General features: G+C 37.8%; 1 protein-coding gene across 2 annotated transcripts in view; it reads right to left on the reverse strand.

The window, feature by feature from the left end:
* The window catches only part of PEX3 (peroxisomal biogenesis factor 3), a 56,236-nt gene extending 37,750 nt beyond the window's left edge, over nucleotides 1-18,486 (reverse strand). Inside the window, exons 1-3 of one of the 2 annotated variants that reach the window (XM_068550785.1) lie at nucleotides 18,164-18,486; nucleotides 10,231-10,362; nucleotides 5,556-5,637 (exon numbers count right to left, since the gene is read on the reverse strand). In XM_068550785.1, the coding sequence (XP_068406886.1) occupies nucleotides 5,556-5,637; nucleotides 10,231-10,362; nucleotides 18,164-18,221 (272 nt within the window). In that variant the 5' untranslated portion in view covers nucleotides 18,222-18,486. Of the gene's footprint in view, nucleotides 1-5,555; nucleotides 5,638-10,230; nucleotides 10,363-18,148 lie in introns of both variants that reach the window. The other variant, XM_068550784.1, reaches the window with a different exon arrangement.
* Nucleotides 18,487-18,578: the final 92 nt, after the last annotated feature.

The raw sequence follows: 18,578 nt of genomic DNA on the forward strand, positions 1-18,578 counted from the left end.
AAAACAAGACCCATATATATGCTGTCTACAAGAGACCCACTTCAGACCTAGAGACACATACAGACTGAAAGTGAGGGGATGGAAAAAGATATTCCATGCAAATGGAAATCAAAAGAAAGCTGGAGTAGCAATTCTCATATCAGACAAAACAGACTGCAAAATAAAGACTATTACAAGAGACAAAGAAGGACACTATATAATGATCAAGGGATCGATCCAAGAGGAAGCTATAACAATTGTAAATATTTATGCACCCAACATAGGAGCACCTCAATACATAAGGCACATACTAACAGCCATAAAAGGGGAAATTGACAGCAACACAATCATAGTAGGGGACTTTAACAACCCACTTTCACCAATGGACAGATCATCCAAAATGAAAATAAATAAGGAAACACAAGCTTTAAATGATACATTAAACAAGATGGACTTAATTGATATTTATAGGACATTCCACCCAAAAACAACAGAATACACATTTTTCTCAAGTGCTCATGGAACATTCTCCAGGATAGATCATATCTTGGGTCACAAATCAAGCCTTGGTAAATTTAAGAAAATTGAAATCGTATCAAGTATCTTTTCCGACAACAACGCTATGAGACTAGATATCAATTACAGGAAAAGATCTGTAAAAAATACAAACACATGGAGGCTACACAATACATTACTTAATAACGAAGTGATTACTGAAGAAATCAAAGGGGAAATCAAAAAATACCTAGAAACAAATGACAATGGAGATACGACGACCCAAAACCTATGGGACGCAGCAAAAGCAGTGCTAAGAGGGAAGTTTATAGCAATACAAGCCTACCTCAAGAAACAGGAAACATCTCGAATAAACAATCTAACCTTGCACCTGAAGCAATTAGAGAAAGAAGAACAAAAAAACCCCAAAGCCAGCAGAAGGAAAGAAATTATAAAGATCAGGTCAGAAATAAATGAAAAAGAAATGAAGGAAACAATAGCAAAAATCAATGAAACTAAAAGCTGGTTCTTTGAGAAGATAAGCAAAATTGATAAACCATTAGCCAGACTCATCAAGAGAAAAAGGGAGAAGACTCAGATCAATAGAATTAGAAATGAAAAAGGAAAAGTAACCACTGACACTGCAGAAATACAAAAGATCATGAGAGATTACTACAAGCAACTCTATGCCAATAAAATGGACAACCTGGAAGAAATGGACAGATTCTTAGAAATGCACAAACTGCCGAGACTGAACCAGGAAGAAATAGAAAATATGAACAGACCAATCACAAGCACTGAAATTGAAACTGTGATTAAAAACCTTCCAACAAACAAAAGCCCAGGACCAGATGGCTTCACAGGTGAATTCTATCAAACATTTAGAGACGAGCTAACACCTATTCTTCTCAAACTCTTCCAAAATATTGCAGAGGGAGGAACACTCCCCAACTCATTCTACGAGGCCACCATCACCCTGATACCAAAACCAGACAAAGATGTCACAAAGAAAGAAAACTACAGGCCAATACCACTGATGAACATAGATGCAAAAATCCTCAACAAAATACTAGCAAACAGAATCCAACAGCACATTAAAAGGATCATACACCATGATCAAGTGGGGTTTATCCCAGGAATGCAAGGATTCTTCAATATACGCAAATCAATCGATGTGATACACCATATTAACAAATTGAAGGAGAAAAACCATATGATCATCTCAATAGATGCAGAGAAAGCTTTTGACAAAATTCAACACCCATTTATGATAAAAGCCCTGCAGAAAGTAGGCATAGAGGGAACTTTCCTCAACATAATAAAGGCCATATATGACAAACCCACAGCCAACATTGTCCTCAATGGTGAAAAACTGAAACCATTTCCACTAAGATCAGGAACAAGACAAGGTTGCCCACTCTCACCACTATTATTCAACATAGTTTTGGAAGTGTTAGCCACAGCAATCAGAGAAGACAAAGAAATAAAAGGAATCCAAATCGGAAAAGAAGAAGTAAAGCTGTCACTATTTGCAGATGACATGATACTATACATAGAGAATCCTAAAGATGCTACCAGAAAACTTCTAGAGCTAATCAATGAATTTGGTAAAGTAGCAGGATACAAAATAAATGCACAGAAATCTCTTGCATTTCTATACACTAATGACGAAAAATCTGAAAATGAAATTAAGAAAACACTCCCATTTACCATTGCAACAAAAAGAATAAAATATCTAGGAATAAACCTACCTAAGGAGACAAAAGACCTGTATGCAGAAAATTATAAGACACTGATGAAAGAAATTAAAGATGATACAAATAGATGGAGAGATATACCATGTTCCTGGATTGGAAGAATCAACATTGTGAAAATGACTCTACTACCCAAAGCAATCTACAGATTCAATGCAATCCCTATCAAACTACCACTGGCATTTTTCACAGAAGTAGAACAAAAAATTTCACAATTTGTATGGAAACACAAAAGACCCCGAATAGCCAAAGCAATCTTGAGAACGAAAAATGGAGCTGGGGGAATCAGGCTCCCTGACTTCAGACTATATTACAAAGCTTCAGTAATCAAGACAGTTTGGTACTGGCACAAAAACAGAAATATAGATCAATGGAACAGGATAGAAAGCCCAGAGATAAACCCACACACATATGGTCACCTTATCTTTGATAAAGGAGGCAAGCATATACAGTGGAGAAAAGACAGCCTCTTCAATAAGTGGTGCTGGGAAAATTGGACAGGTACATGTAAAAGTATGAAATTAGAACACTCCCTGACACCATGCACAAAAATAAACTCAAAATGGATTAAAGACCTAAGTGTAAGGGCAGACACTATCAAACTCTTAGAGGAAAACATAGGCAGAACACTCTATGACATACATCACAGCAAGATCCTTTTTGACCCAGCTCCCAGAGAAATGGAAATAAGAACACAAACAAATGGGACCTAATGAAACTTAAAAGCTTTTGCACAGCAAAGGAAACCATAAACAAGACCAAAAGACAACCCTCAGAATGGGAGAAAATATTTGCAAATGAAGCAACTGACAAAGGATTAATCTCCAAGATTTACAAGCAGCTCATGCAGCTCAATAACAAAAAAACCAACAACCCAATCCAAAAATGGGCAGAAGACCTAAATAGACATTCCTCCAAAGAAGATATACAGATGGCCTACAGACACATGAAAGAATGCTCAACATCATTAATCATTAGAGAAATGCAAATCAAAACTACAATGAGATATCATCTCACACCGGTCAGAATGGCCATCATCAAAAAATCTAGAAACAATAAATGCTGGAGAGGGTGTGGAGGAAAGGGAACACTCTTGCACTGTTGGTGGGAATGTAAATTGATACAGCCACTATGGAGAACAGTATGGAGGTTCCTGAAAAAACTACAAATAGAACTACCATACGACCCAGCAATCCCAATACTGGGCATATACCCTGAGAAAACCATAGGTCAAAAAGAGTCATGTACCAAAATGTTCATTGCAGCTCTATTTACAATAGCCAGGACATGGAAGCAACCTAAATGTCCATCGACAGATGAATGGATAAAGAAGATGTGGCACATATATACAATGGAATATTACTCAGCCATAAAAAGAAATGAAATGGAGGTATTTGTAATGAGGTGGATGGAGTTAGAGTCTGTCATACAGAGTGAAGTAAGTCAGAAAGAGAAAAACAAATACAGTATGCTAACACAGATATACGGAATCTAAGGAAAAAAAAAAAAAAAAAAAAAAAAAGGCCATGAAGAACCTAGTGGCAAGACGGGAATAAAGACACAGACCTACTAGAGAATGGACTTGAGGATATGGGGAGGGGGTGGGGTGAGATGTGACAGGGTAAGAGAGTGTCATGGACATATATACACTACCAAATGTAAAATAGATAACTAGTGGGAAGCAGCCGCATAGCACAGGGAGATCAGCTCGGTGCTCTGTGACCACCTAGAGGGGTGGGATGGGGAGGGTGGGAGGGAGGGAGATGCAAGAGGGAAGAGAAATGGGAACATATTGTATATGTATAACTGATTCACTTTGTTATAAAGGAGAAGCTAACACACCATTGTAAGGCAATTATACTTCAATAAAGATGTTAAAAAAAATATATAATAATAATATCTGCCTCAGAAGCAACCTAAGTGTCCATCGACAGATGAATGGATAAAGAAGATGCGGCACATATATACAATGGAATATTACTCAGCCATAAAAAGAAACGAAAGTGAGTTATTTGTAGTGAGGTGGATGGACCTAGAGTCTGTCATACAGAGTGAAGTAAGTCAGAAAGAGAAAAACAAATACTGTATGCTAACACATATATATGGAATTTAAAGAAAAAAAATGGTTATGAAGAACATAGGGGCAGGGCAGGAATAAAGATGCAGATGCAGAGAGTGGACTTGAGGACACGGGGAGGGGGAAGGGTAAGCTGGGACGAAGTGAGAGAGTGACATTGACTTATATATACTACCAAAATAGCTAGCTAGTGGGAAGCAGCCACATAGCACAGGGAGATCAGCTTGGTCTGCATCAGAGGGGAGGGATAGGGAGGGTGGGAGGGAGGGAGACACAAGAGGGAGGAGATATGGGGATATATGTATACGTATAGCTGATTCACTTTGTTATAAAGCAGAAACTAACACGCCATTGTAAGGCAATTATACTCCAATAAAGATGTTAAAAAAAAAAAATCTGCCTCACAAGGATACTGTGGAAATTAAATGGGAGTAATGTATCTAGCACTGGGCCTGGCACAAAGAGACACCCCAGAAAGAGCACTTTCTTTCCCCTGACTACTGGAGGATGATTACAAGGAAAATGAATATCTTTCGATAAGGCCACAATGATTAAAATATATTTAGTGAAACCATTCCCCTCCACCCCCCTTCTTGTTCATTAAAAGAAGAAGCCATTTCCTTCTGGAAGTCTTCTCAAACTAACACAGCATCACACTAAATTACAATACTCCAATACATACTACTCTCCACATACAAGGTCCTATGTATGAAAGTGCTTTGTACACAGTACACTGTCATGGTAAGATAAATTATCATTATCATATGTTCATGTTATATTTGTACTTCATTTGTTAATGATATAAAATGTAAGTTCATATGCTTTAGTTATTTAAAATGTGTGTTCACATGCTTTAGCTAGTATGCTGTAAACTCTTTAAGAATATTAAAGAATTAATATTTAATATTTAACATTACTGTTGCTTCACAACATCTGGTTCAGGAACACATTCCCTAAGTACTCAATAATTAAATTTCTGAAAAAATGTCAAAGTGACAGAAGATCTCTTCATATGAAAACCAGAATACATACCCTAAATACTTTGCACATCAAGGTAGAACATAAATAAATGGACAAAATATGAATTAAATGATATTGTAAGTAAATATTTTTTTCTAAATGAGCTTATTTATTATAAGCTTTAAATAGAAAGAAAAATAAGAAAACAAAGACTTTTGAAAAGTATTTCAGTTACAGTCTATAAATTTTCAGTGCAATGTATAAATGAGAATTGCTGTAACTGCATTTACCTGTTTTTTAGCAGAGCTGTAAGGCTCTCAGAATTGAGTTGCTGCATTAAGGCCTCTCTCAGTGTTGGAAGCATGGACAGCACTATAATACAAACAGAAAATTAAAAAGGTCACAAGTGATAGGATTGCCCTCACTGAGAAATGCACATTGTTTTAGGCTGTATGACAGGACTAGCAACTAGCAAGAGTTGGTAGGGAAGGTAAGGGCTTTCAAATTATTATTAAGAATAAAAACCAGTTACATACTAATAAATCATTTATCTGCTCACGTGAAGCAAAATTATGCATATACATGTTATGATCATAGTGATGCAAACAAGTACACGTAGAAGAAAGAATGGGAAGAATTATTCCCAAATGTTAACAGTGTTGGTCTTTGGGCTACAGACTAAGGATAATTCTTTTTTTTTCTTTTCCAGATCTTTTACAATAAATGTTTATTTCTGATTCAATAAAATGATCTTTTGTCTTTAGCTATACTTCTTGCTTCACATTTTATTTCTAATTTTAGAAAACATTTATTTCTTAAATACGACAAAGCAACAGGCATTTGTTACAACCTAGACAAAAGTGCATCAGGCTAGGAATTAAGAGCTGCCGAGCTGTAGTTCTGGTTTTGACAATGGCTACTGTTCGAATACCAACATGAAGATACAATAAGATATAATACTCTATGGAAGAAAAGACTGCATGTAATTTATGGGAGTTTATTTATGGCTCTATGCATGGTATAAAAAATGTTGGTGAAATGTACATACATAAATTTAAAATGTATTTCTAACACTAAAGAAGTAGTGATAACAAAATGAAAAAATATCAAGAGATTACAAATGCCATATTCTAAAAGGGAAAACTTTAGTGTATGATTTTTACTTCCTGACAAGGCAAGATATTAATTACAAGATCCATGTTATTTTTTTCTATAGAAAATCCAGCTTTTAACCTACTCTAAACATTTATTTCAGTGCTGCATTGTGTAGCTTCAGCATATTTCCTCAAGATATATGATTAAATCACCTAAGTTATTTAGACCACTAACTAAAGTAGCAGCTCAGTCAATGTAAAACGTGGTTTCTTCTCTTAGTGCCCGTGGTATATATATCTAGCCTAAACACGGTATTTTATCTTACCAAGAAAAAGCAACGCTAGAGTCCTACATTCAGAAAAAGGAGTTAGTAGGGAACTTTAGAGATTATGTGGTATGACAACATGATTTAAGAGGAATCTCTTCAATAATTTTCCTGAGAGATAAGAGCTTCTGACTTTCCACTTCAGCATACCCAACCACAGACAAGGCTGTTCTTCTCTTCTAGCCATCTGTACTAACACTGAACAAATATGTTTCTGTATTGAGTTGAATACAGCTTTCATGTCTTGCTTTAGCCACCTGGTCTCCATGATAAACATCCCCAGTCCAACCACAAATCACAGGACAACCCTTCACCAGCCTTGAATCTGTGTGACCCTGAGCAAATTATTTAACTTCTCTGTGCCTCAGTTTCCTCATCTGTAAACTGAGGATGACAGTGGATCTACCTTACAGGACTGTTGTAAGGATTAAGGATAAAAGGCATTAGAACAGTGCTTCTTTACACATGGAAATGCTCAGGAAGTGTTAGCTCTTTTTATTATTATCCTTACTTGGCTTCTTCTGACATGTGCCAGTTTGTATCTTCTTAACATGTGAGAGGCAGAAATGGACCTGTGCTCTGACTACCACAGAGCATGTTGTAACTACCTTTGAGCTGAATCACAGACTTCATTACTGCAGTCTAAGATTAAATTAGTATTTCCAGAAGTCACATCATACTCTGGTTCATAACAAGCTTATGTTCAACTAGAATTCCCAATCTTTACTCATACATCCTGTTTTTAAGCAAGCTTGGATAATTCTGTATCAGTACAATTGACTTTTAATGCAGAACAATTCTTTTATCCCAGTCTAGCACTTAAACGGGACTAGACTATTTTGCATCCCAAAACTTCATTTGTGGTGTCATTTATGCATCCAAGCATTGTGTCATGTGTAAATTTAATAAGCACTTCTCCCAAATCTTTAGTAAAATCATGAAGATGGTAAAGTCAATGGGCAGGGCACAGAAGCATTCCATTAGATACTATCTTTCAAGTTGGGGCCAACTTCTTGGGTTAAAAAACTGATTATATTTACCTAAAAGTACTAAATTTTTCTAGTATGTCCATTACATCTTATTCAAAAGAATAGAAATTTAATTATATGATTTGTAAGCCCATTATCAATACATATCAGAAAGTTAATTTGGAAATTTTTTCAGTGAACCTATATTTTGGCTCTTAGTGGGCACCATATTTTAGTTTTAACTGCCTATATCAGCTATTTACTCATCTGAGGGGTGCGATGGTCATGGAAATGTGCCACTCGCATCTTCTGCTGGGAAGACCATAATTAACTGACAGCTCCAGCTGCCACCCCTCTGGATCTACACTGCTCTCAGCCAATGACAGTGCTTGGTGGGGATACTAAAGCAGGCCCGATCCTGAGGGACTCCTCTACCAGGGAATTTAGGCTTGAGGACTCCCGACTGGCCTGCCAAAACTTTCTTAAAACCGTGCTGTAGTCAGAGACTCTTCTTACCTAACCATCCTTCCTTTGCCCATTCTATTCACAACTATCAGACCTGTACGGTGGTCTAAAGGCTTTCCTTGCTTACTTCTGCTCCCTCCTCTTTATTCTGCATGGGTGTCCCCCTAATCAGTCTCCTGCACATCTAATCCCATCTTAGTTGTGCTTCCCAGAGCACCTAAACTGACACAAGGGTCGATGTCAAACTAAGATGTATTCTGAGATCCCAGAAGTTAGCTTTTTTCATTTTTTGAAAATTTGAGTAGTAACTGGAAATGAACTGTTCTTAAACTAGTGGTTACCAGTGGGGAGAGGGAAGAGGGCAGGGGCAATACAGGGGTAGGGAAAAAAAAAGGATTATTATGGGATTATATGAAATCATGTATGTGAAACTTTTGAAAACTGTAAAGCACTAAAGAATTTAAAGAATCTTACATTCAATTAAAAAAAAAAGAAAAGAAAAAAAAGAAATGGACTGCTCTTATTCTTTAAAAATTCATTAAAATGTCCTTGGTAGTACCACTACATTGAACGCCAAATATTGATTTAAAGAATTGTGTAATTTTAAAAAAGTTATCAGTTACTGAGTATTTATTATGTACCAAGCACTTTATATGAATTATCGCATTCTCATAAAACATTTATGAAGTGGGTTTTATGATGATCATTTTATAGAGGAAAGAACTAGATTTAGATTTGCCCAAAGACACACAGATATTACAAGGCAAAACTAGGAACGGAACCAGATCTGCCTCACCCTTGAGCCTGTGCTCTTACTTCCTGTACCTTATCTGAGTTGCCATTTTATACAGCATTTATGATTAATTTTTGCTTTATAGATTGAAATATTATTATTTCAAACCTTAAAAATCATGGGACTTCCCTGGCAGTCCAGTGGTTAAGACTCTGCGCTCCCAATGCAGGGGGCACGTGTTCAGTCCCAGGTAGGGGAACTAAGATCCCGCATGCCGCGCGGCACAGACAAAAAAAAAATCACACTCCAGCTGAAATGGAATGTGTCTCTTAACCTTCTTAATCCCAGCCTCTTTATCAAATGAGAATGAACTAAAAACATAGTTCTTCCAACCTTGAAAAAATATTCTACTTTTAAAATTGAACAAAGAGAACCTACCTTTATAAATTTTTTCTAAATTAATCGTTCTTGAAAGAAATGGTATTCTAGCATTAAGCTGCAAACAATAACAAAGAAAAACAAGTTTGACATGGATTTGAGAACTAATTCTTCAAGGAGTTATGCCAATTATAACGTAACACCTTGTTTTCTTCAAATATGGGCAGCTGATTTTGTTATAGCATCCTCCCAGTAGGTTTCTAGCTCTGGAGATTAAATTATTACCACCGATTAACACTGAGCGTATACTACTGTGTTAGACTTATAGGTCTCTAGATGCCTTGTAAGTGTAAGAAATTCTTTACTATGACATATATGGCCCAATGGCATCAGGCCCACTGCTGCAGCCTTGTCTCCTATCACCCTTCTTCCATTGCTCATGCTACTCTAGCTACACAGCCTTTTTCGCTATTTCTCAAATACGCCAAGCTCGTTCCCACCACAGGCATCTTGTATGGCTCCCTCCATTGTACCATTTAATTTCTCCTCAAATGTCACCTCCTTAAAGCGGCCTGACTCTCCTGGCTGCCCCGCCTTAAAGAGCACCCACCCCTCACACAGCTCATTCTCCTGTAAGCAGTCATCACTGCCTAAAGTCATCTATCTGTTGTTTATCATCTTTTTCTCTCACTAGTAAATAAACTCCGAAAGTCAGGTTTTTTTTTTTCTTTCAATTGTTCACCTTCTGTTTCCCCAGTGCTCAGTACTCTGAGTATTTGCTGAATGAATAAATAAAATGAATGAACAAGCATCTATGTTGCATATTAATTTACTTTGATTTTCCAAATCCACATTAAATGATGTATTTCATTTAAATCGTGTAAATACTTGCTAGATTTATCATTTTTGCCTTTTCCTCTAACTTTGGTCCTGGAGGTATGCAAATTAATATAAATCATCAAGCAACTTTATACATGTATAAATATTTCTCTTTGTCTTACCTGTCATATTGCAAGTCCTCTGGTTACTTTCAAAATGATATTGTCGTCGTGCTTGGGCAATGTATTCTGCAGCCTCCCTTTCTTGTATTTCTCTGATTTTCTTCTGTCCATATTTCCCCAGGATATATACTCCTAAAATTATTTTTTAAAACAAGTTAGTATATTAATGCAGTTAATTAGAGTATTAAAAATTCTAAACAGCATTTTTAACCCACTTTATCCAAATATGAGGCTTATATTAGTGAAAAGCTAAAAATTACAACTTTTAAGAACCTAAATTAAAGAACTGTATAAGAATTGCAACCTGAAGAGATGGAAAAGGAGACTGGCATTTTAAAAGCCAATGACAGATGGGTACATAAAGACTAGGTCTAAAGAAACAGAAAGGAATTAAATCTACAAAGTCAGGCAATGCCTTTAATAGTGAACTGGAGATATTCTAAATGTCCAGCAAAGGGAACTGTTTAAATACATTATGGTCTAGCCATACAATGGACTCTTACGTAGCTATTAAAAACTACATTGCTAAATAGTTAATGACTTAAGGAAACATCTATGTTATAGTGTTAGAGGATAAAATAAGATCCTGGAAGTTTTGCTTTTTTTTTTTTTAAATTTTATTTATTTATTTATTTATTTATTTAAGGCTGTGTTGGGTCTTCGCTTCTGTGCGAGGGCTTTCTCCAGTTGCAGCAAGCGGGGGCCACTCTTCATCGCGGTGCGCGGGCCTCTCACTATCACGGCCTTTCTTGTTGCGGAGCACAGGCTCCAGATGCGCAGGCTCAGTAGTTGTGGCTCACGGGCCTAGTTGCTCCGCGGCATGTGGGATCTTCCCAGACCAGGGCTCGAACCCGTGTCCCCTGCATTGGCAGGCAGATTCTCAACCACTGCGCCACCAGGGAAGCCCGGAAGTTTTGCTTTTTAATGTAAGTAAACATATATGACAACAGATGGATTTTAATTTCTTACATATATTAAACAATGATCATTGCTCAATAGTGGGATAGCAGGTGATTTTTTTCCTTCTGCTTGCTTCTCTATGGTTTACACATTTTCTTCAATCAAAATATAATACTTTTTAAAAATATAAGAAAAAATTTAAAAGGAAGAATAAAAGAAAGGTAGGTTGTCAAGCAGACATCTAAAACTAGAAACTTAAGTGAAAAAGGGAAGGTGAAGAGGGTACAAAAATTCCTAAACTATGACACTACGATATAAAAATATAGGTGGGGTCTTGCGGCCTGTAATTTACTTTAACACATTTCAGTACAGACAGTATAATATAAAATGTGCACATTTTGGTCATACCTTATAGGCAGTCAGTTGTCCTGACTGGGAATGTTAACACTCCAGTGTGGTTAGTTAGCATTTGATCAAAAGCCACATTTCAAGGTTTAAGCACTTCAACTAACCTAGCAAAATGAATATCAGAAATGGCTTTTCACAGATTAAATAAATGGTGTTTAAGATGCTGGGTTAGCTGAAACATTTTAGTAATATTCATTTGAATAAGAATATACGAGCAAGTCCTTCACCCTTAGGAATGGCTTAGTCTCGGATCCTCCGCTGCTAGTTTGAAGGATTCTTAGTCAAGAGGGTTAACCAAATGGCCAGCAGAATCCTACATCTAGAATACTGTTGCATTTGCTTTGGGTAAATCGTTTATGCATGGTTCTGTTGTAGCACCAAGAAAGGACAATGGGATTTCAATGAGCTTAGAGAACAAGTTATGATACTGTTTTATCTATGCTTGATAATAGATGTTTTAATGTGAGCCAGAATTTGTTTCATGATAACCTGGCAACAAGGCTGTAGGAGAGTAACTAATCCTCACCTGCCTCCAACTGTCTGTAGCCTCCAATATAACAAAAAAGAACATAAGAATTGTACATGACCTAAATAATTGGATTTGGTCTGTTTGTCACAGGTGGGAAGGAGGAAGCCCACTAAGAACTGCAAAGCAAACACGTATCCTGAATTATTTTCACTAATGTAAGCAATACAGATGAACTGATAACATGTTATATGTCTTAAAAAGACAGTGAAAGAGTATGTGCTACAAATAATTAGAAATAAAGTGTGACTGCTGTTACGTCTATATGCAAAAAATGTATTATAATCTCCTTAAAGAATAAATAAAAATTCATATGTCTTCAGAGCTACCTTTCTTGTAATTCACCCTCAATAAACTGAAGACAGTGCCATAATACTAACAGAATGAAGCAACTGACTTAACGTTTCACAAAGTAACCCTTTGACAGGCAACTCTTATATAATAACTACTTCTCAATGAATTGCTTCTATTTTATTTGCACAACAGATGGCTAAAAGTTATGTGTAAAATGATTATTATTTCTCAAATAATAATAATAGCATAAAATGAAATGCTGCAATGACACCCCTTGTATAGTTAAGAATTTTCTGGAATAATAGTAAATTTGATTGGTCTATGTGTTTTCCTGGGGAGAAGGTCCACTGCTTTCATTAGATTTTCAACAGTGTCTGACAAAAACACTTTAGGAACTACAGTTGACCTCTGAACAACTCCAGGGTTAGGGGTGCAGAACACTCCCTCCAGAAGTGGAAAATCTGCTTGTAACTTTACAGTGGGCTCAATTCATAGTTCTGTGCTCTTGGATTCAACCGAGGATCTGTTGTGCTGCAGTATTTACTGAAAAAGTCTGCATATAAGTGGGCTTGCACAGTTCAAACCTGAGTTGTTCAAGGGTCAAATGTACTGTGTAAGTGGCCCTGTGCAGTTCAAACCTGTTTTGTTCAAGGGTCAACTAACTGTACTGTGTTTATTTGGTAAATGTAGTATATTCTTACTAAAGCTAAAAGATAAATTATTAGGGGTTGAAGTGTATCCTACCCCAAATTAACATGTTGAAGCTCTAGTACTTCAGAAAGTGACGTTATTTGGAGATAGGGTGTTTGCAGAGATAATCAAGTTAAAAGGAAGTCACTAAGGTGGGCCTAATCCAGTACGACTGGTATTCTTATAAGAATAGGAAATTTGGACATAGACATGTGTAGAGGAAGGATGATGTAAAGACACAGGGAGGAGAAAGCTATCTACAAGCCAAGGAGAAGGGCCTGGAACAGATCCTCTCTTATAGCCCTGAGATGGAACAAATCCTGCCAACACATTCATCTTGGATTTCTGGCCTCCAGAATTGAGAGACAATACATTTCTGTTGCTTAAGCGACTCAGTTTGTGGTGCTTCGTTATGGCAGCCCTAGCAAACTGATACAAGGCATTAGGCTAAAATCCCACAATCCATTATTTTCCTCGAGTTAGCACTGAAGTAAATTCCTATAACAAGGACTAATTTACCCAGGCTCTCATTCGCAAAATTCATAAATTCTGATTTTGTCCGATTTGTTTCCCTACGGAAGTAAGAACGAAGGCAGAGAATTCATTACCTAAAATGTGGAGCTCAGGATACACCTGACTTGCTGCCTGAATTTTGGCCCAGAAGAGAGTAGATACTGATGGCTGTGGCACCAACTAGGCAGGTAACTTTAAGCAAGTCTTTCCTCTCTCTGGGTCTAAATTTCTTCATAAAATGAAAGGCTAGGATTATATGAGCTTTAAAGTTTCTTCTTTAGCTATGACTTTATTTATGAATAATGAAAACATTCACTAAATACCTCAAAAAATAAACGTAAAATGTTTTGACGTTCCCTTTCAGAACACTGCTGGTAAAGCAAAATATCTTCTAGCCTTCCCATATTACGAATTTGGTTTTCTAAAACCATCACTTAGTGTCTTAATGGATGAAAATCCTTCAGTATAACTATTCTATTTTACTAGGTTAATAATGTCAATAAGAGTTTGAAAATAATCTATTAACTGCACTCCCATACAAAAGACCACCAAACCCTTCTATTCTGATTCTATTTCAGAAATATTTTCTAAATTTTGTCACTTTAGTCCACTTCTCTACCACTGTCTTCATTCAGACCCAGATTATTAATGCTCTTGAACTGTTCTAACAGCTTCCTAACTCTCCTTTGTTTCTGGTCTCACACCTTTCCAATCCATCTTTTATATGCAAAGTGATTATCTAAAACTTAAATCTGACTGTACTATTGCCATATTTAGAATTCTTCAACACCCTGCCATCATTTCTTAATGTACAGCCCCTGTTCCACTTACATCAGAATTACTGATGGGGTACTTGTTAAAAATGTAGCCTTTAAGGAAGTTCCTTGAAAACATCCCCAAATGTTTTGTCTTACATGATGCTGTACCCCAAATATATATTGGTACACAATTGGAGCTCAATAAATATTTGTTGAATGAATTAAAGAATTAATGAACTGCACTCTGGACCTAAAGAATCAGAATCTCAGAGAAAGAATTCTATATTTTCATTAAGTCCCTTCAGTGATTTTTATCCATACTAAAGTCTGAGAAGCTCCAAATTCTGTAGAATGGCACAATAAGGAAGGCCCTTCAAAATCTGCACTCTAGCTACTTCTCCAAATTTATCTTTTGCCACTGCCCATTTGTTCCCTGCGCTTAGCCATAGTGAAATACACTTCAATTCACCAAAAGCAAGGTCTCTGAATCTGCTGAGCAACCCCTTTACCTGCTGTGCCCCCTCTACTTTGCTAGCTGTAACTCCAGGGGATTCTTCTTTTTTTAAAAATTAATTAATTAATTTTGGGCTGCGCTGGGTCTTCGTTGCTGCGCGCGGGCTTTCTCTAGTTGCGGGAGTGGGGGCTACTCTTCGTTGCGGTGCGCGGGCTTCTCATTGCGGTGGCTTCTCTTGTTGTGGAGCACGGACTCTTAGGTGCGTGGCCTTCAGTATTTGTGGCACATGGGCTCAGTAGTTGTGGCTTGTGGGCTTAGTTGCTCCGTGGCATGTGTGATCTTCCCGGACTACGGATCGAACCTGTGTCCCCTGCATTGGCAAGCGGATTCTTAACCACTGCACCACCAGGGAAGTCCCTCCAGTGGATTAAGGGAGGCTTGCTGAACACCTCCATGATTGTCTCTCTCTATGCTCCCACAGAACCCTGCTCTATTATGGTACTCTAATACTATCACTGTACTACTTTTGTTTATTTCCATTTCTGCTTTCTGGACTGCACTATGAGTTCCTCAAAGTGAAGAACTGTATCTTATTCCTGTGTATCACCAGAGCCCAATATAGAGAGAGTAGGCCCTCTAATTCAAATGTTTGTTGAATGAATGAAAAACCAAAGAGACCAAACATTAAAGTTTTTTTTCCCCACAACTGAATGGCCAAGCTTCCTGAGCATGCAAGTTGATTTCTTACCTAGTTTGCAAATCTGTCAAAATGTGCTACTTCTTCCATGAAGCCCTTTCCTAATTATTTCCAACTGCACAGGCTACCTGCCAGTTTGATATATACAGCATTTTTCAGCTCTTATTGTGTTGTATTTTAATTATTTGTATGTTTGTTGCTGTGGTTTGAATGTTTGTGTCTCCCCTAAATTCATATGTTGAAATTCTAATGCCCTATGTGATGGTATTAGGAGGTGGGAGTCTTTGGGAGGCGCTTAGGGCATGACGGTGGGGCTCTCAAGAATGAGATCAGTGTTCTTTTCAAAGGGTCTTCACAGAGATCCCCAGCCCCTTCTGCCATGTGAGACTACAAGAAGTCTGCAACCCCGAAGCGGACCTTCACCTAACCATGGTTGTACCCTGATCTTTGATTTCCAGACTCCAGAACTGGGAGAAATAAATTTCTGTTGTTTATAAGCCACCCAGTCGGTGGTATTTGTTATAGCAGCCTGAACAAACTAAGTCATTTGTTTTCATTCCTTTTAGACCATAAAGTCCATGAAGACAGAGTGGTATAGTGCGGAAAGAGAATGTGCTTCGGGATCTAAGGCACCTGGGTTTGAGTTCTAGCTTCCCTGTTACTAACTCTGGGACCCTCAACAAGTTTTTAAATCCTTAGCACTCTGGTTCCCACATTTTTGAATGGGGATAACAATAACTATCCTGCCATCATCCCCACTGAATAGAAGAGCTTAACACAGAGCCCACTGGGCACCCACAAAATGGTAGCTATTACTACTAAAAATCTCTGTAAATCTTGTATTTCCAATCATATTACCTTCAACACTACAGGCACTGGATAAATATTTCTTAAAATTGATTAACTGATATGTACCACGTTATAGGACCTTTCCCTGGAAGCAGAAAGACTATGAGGCTCAAACAAACGCCAATCATGGTCATCTACTCTTTTTTCTTTTCAGACTGACATCACTTCTTGTTATAAAACACTAGGATTATTTTCTTTTTCTGTTCCTCTGAACCTCTTCCCCCCTTTCTCATCCCTCTTAATCTCTAACTATAAAGCTCTCAATAGATTTTTGAAAAAAATCTATAACTATCTCTTTTTTCTTGAATTTTTGAATTTTATTTATTTTTTTATACAGCAGGTTCTTATTAGTTATCCATTTTATACATATTAGTGTATATATGTCAATCCCAATCTCCCAATTCATCACACCTATAACTATCTCTTAAGTGTACTCTTTTGCTTCCCCTATGATTATTTCTAGTCTACCATTAGGTTGTTCCATAAATCTGACGGGGTATGCTATTTTTTCTGAGATTGCTAAAGAGACACTATTTTCTTTCCTTCAGTAGAGGCAAAAATATCTTATTTACACTTCTTCCATCACACATAAATCATTAGCTTCTACAAATAAAGTGGACTCAGTAGTCTTTGTGTAATTTAAACATACATTAGATATCAGTGCATGAAGATATTAGAAAATACATTTTATCTATAAAGAATTTTTCAAAGAATGCCATTAAAATTTACATATAATCATTATCGATCTGTGGTAGACCTCAGAGACGAGAAAAACACTCTCCTTGCCTCATTAACAAGAAGCCTATTTCAAATTTTCAAGAATCAACAGAGCTGAATTATTGATGCTAAGAGTATTGCTAATTTCAAATTGTTTCGGGGCAATAGAATATAATCAATAGTAAGAGAAAAACAACCAAACTCTTTGGGAAACTTCTGCTCTTGTTTTTAACTATTTCTGTAACCAAAGCACGTAGTCGGTGATAATACTTCTCAAAAAACTCAAATGCTAAAAATTCCCTTTTAACAGTCCTACATTTCCTTCTCCTGTATCACACAAGACCTTTTATTCTCTCCTTTAGATCCCTGCATGAGTGTCTTATGAGGAAAAAGGCTCTCAAGATTGCTATCTAATCTGTTTCTAAATCTCCTCTCAGCCTGTGCAACTCAGTTATGTGAGCTAGGTGGGAATTCATCCCAATCTTGAAGGTCCTGAGAAGACTGCACAACATCCCGAAAGCACTTTCTTACTGCGTAATTTACTACATAGTTTGTATTCTAAAACAGCAGAAACAGAGCTAAAATATTGATTTGTGTTTCTTTGTCTAGCATATACCTTCCAGTCCTTCAGTACAATTGTGCTGTTTTCAAAAATTCAAATTAACTCTAAACAAGAACTCGAAGTGCAGGCTTTAGTTAACTTCCCTCGAATGTTATGAAACTTCTGCGAACGGTGAATGCCAGAGTACTGGGAGTACCAAACAGAAACGAAGAACCTCACAGTAAAACAATAGAAGAGAAGTAAAAAAAAAAAAATGTCTGTAAGAGAACGGTGCCTTGAAACAGAAACAAACAAACAAAAAAATTGTGGTGGTTTCTCCCAAGGTGGGTGAGTAAAAGACGAGAAAAAGAGTAAGCGGCAGTGTCAGGGTAAAGGGCACAAATTTCACAACTGCAGAGATGTAAAGAACCTTGGAGGTTTGTCACCCGGTTCCCCGTCCCACGGTTGAACGAATCCTGGGCCATGATCCCTCCACCTCTAATTTAGAAGACAGACATCTCTCTCCCACCCCCTCCTCCCTATGCCCCTTTCCAAGAACGCTGTCACCCACCTCCGAGGACCGTACCCAGGAAGATGCATTTCTTTTTGTGACGTTTCAGAAAATTCCACGTAGATCTCAGCATCTTCAGGCCCTGGGGGTGCGGGCTGCCTAAAGGGAAGGAGGAATGGTTCACCAGGAAAACGTTTCTTCGTCGCCTGGCACGGACGACCCGGCTGGACCGCCGTCGTCCCACTCGGTGCTCTCCAAAAATCACGAACGCGACTTTCCGCAGAGACTGTCACCGGAGCGGGAAGGGGGCGTGGACTGTAGCTGAGCAGCTGCGCTTTCTGTTGCTGCCGGCGCGCCGCCGCCCCCGCCGCTCACTAGCCTGAGCCGCCGAGGTCCGTCTAGAATTCGCTCCCGAGTGCCTCACAGTTCGATTCCCCCGGAAACGACAGCCAGCCCCGCTGCGTTCCGTTGCCAGCGCTCCTCCTCCGCC

The sequence above is a fragment of the Eschrichtius robustus genome, chromosome 9 (genome assembly GCF_028021215.1).
Source record: "Eschrichtius robustus isolate mEscRob2 chromosome 9, mEscRob2.pri, whole genome shotgun sequence".
Taxonomy (NCBI): domain Eukaryota; kingdom Metazoa; phylum Chordata; class Mammalia; order Artiodactyla; family Eschrichtiidae; genus Eschrichtius; species Eschrichtius robustus.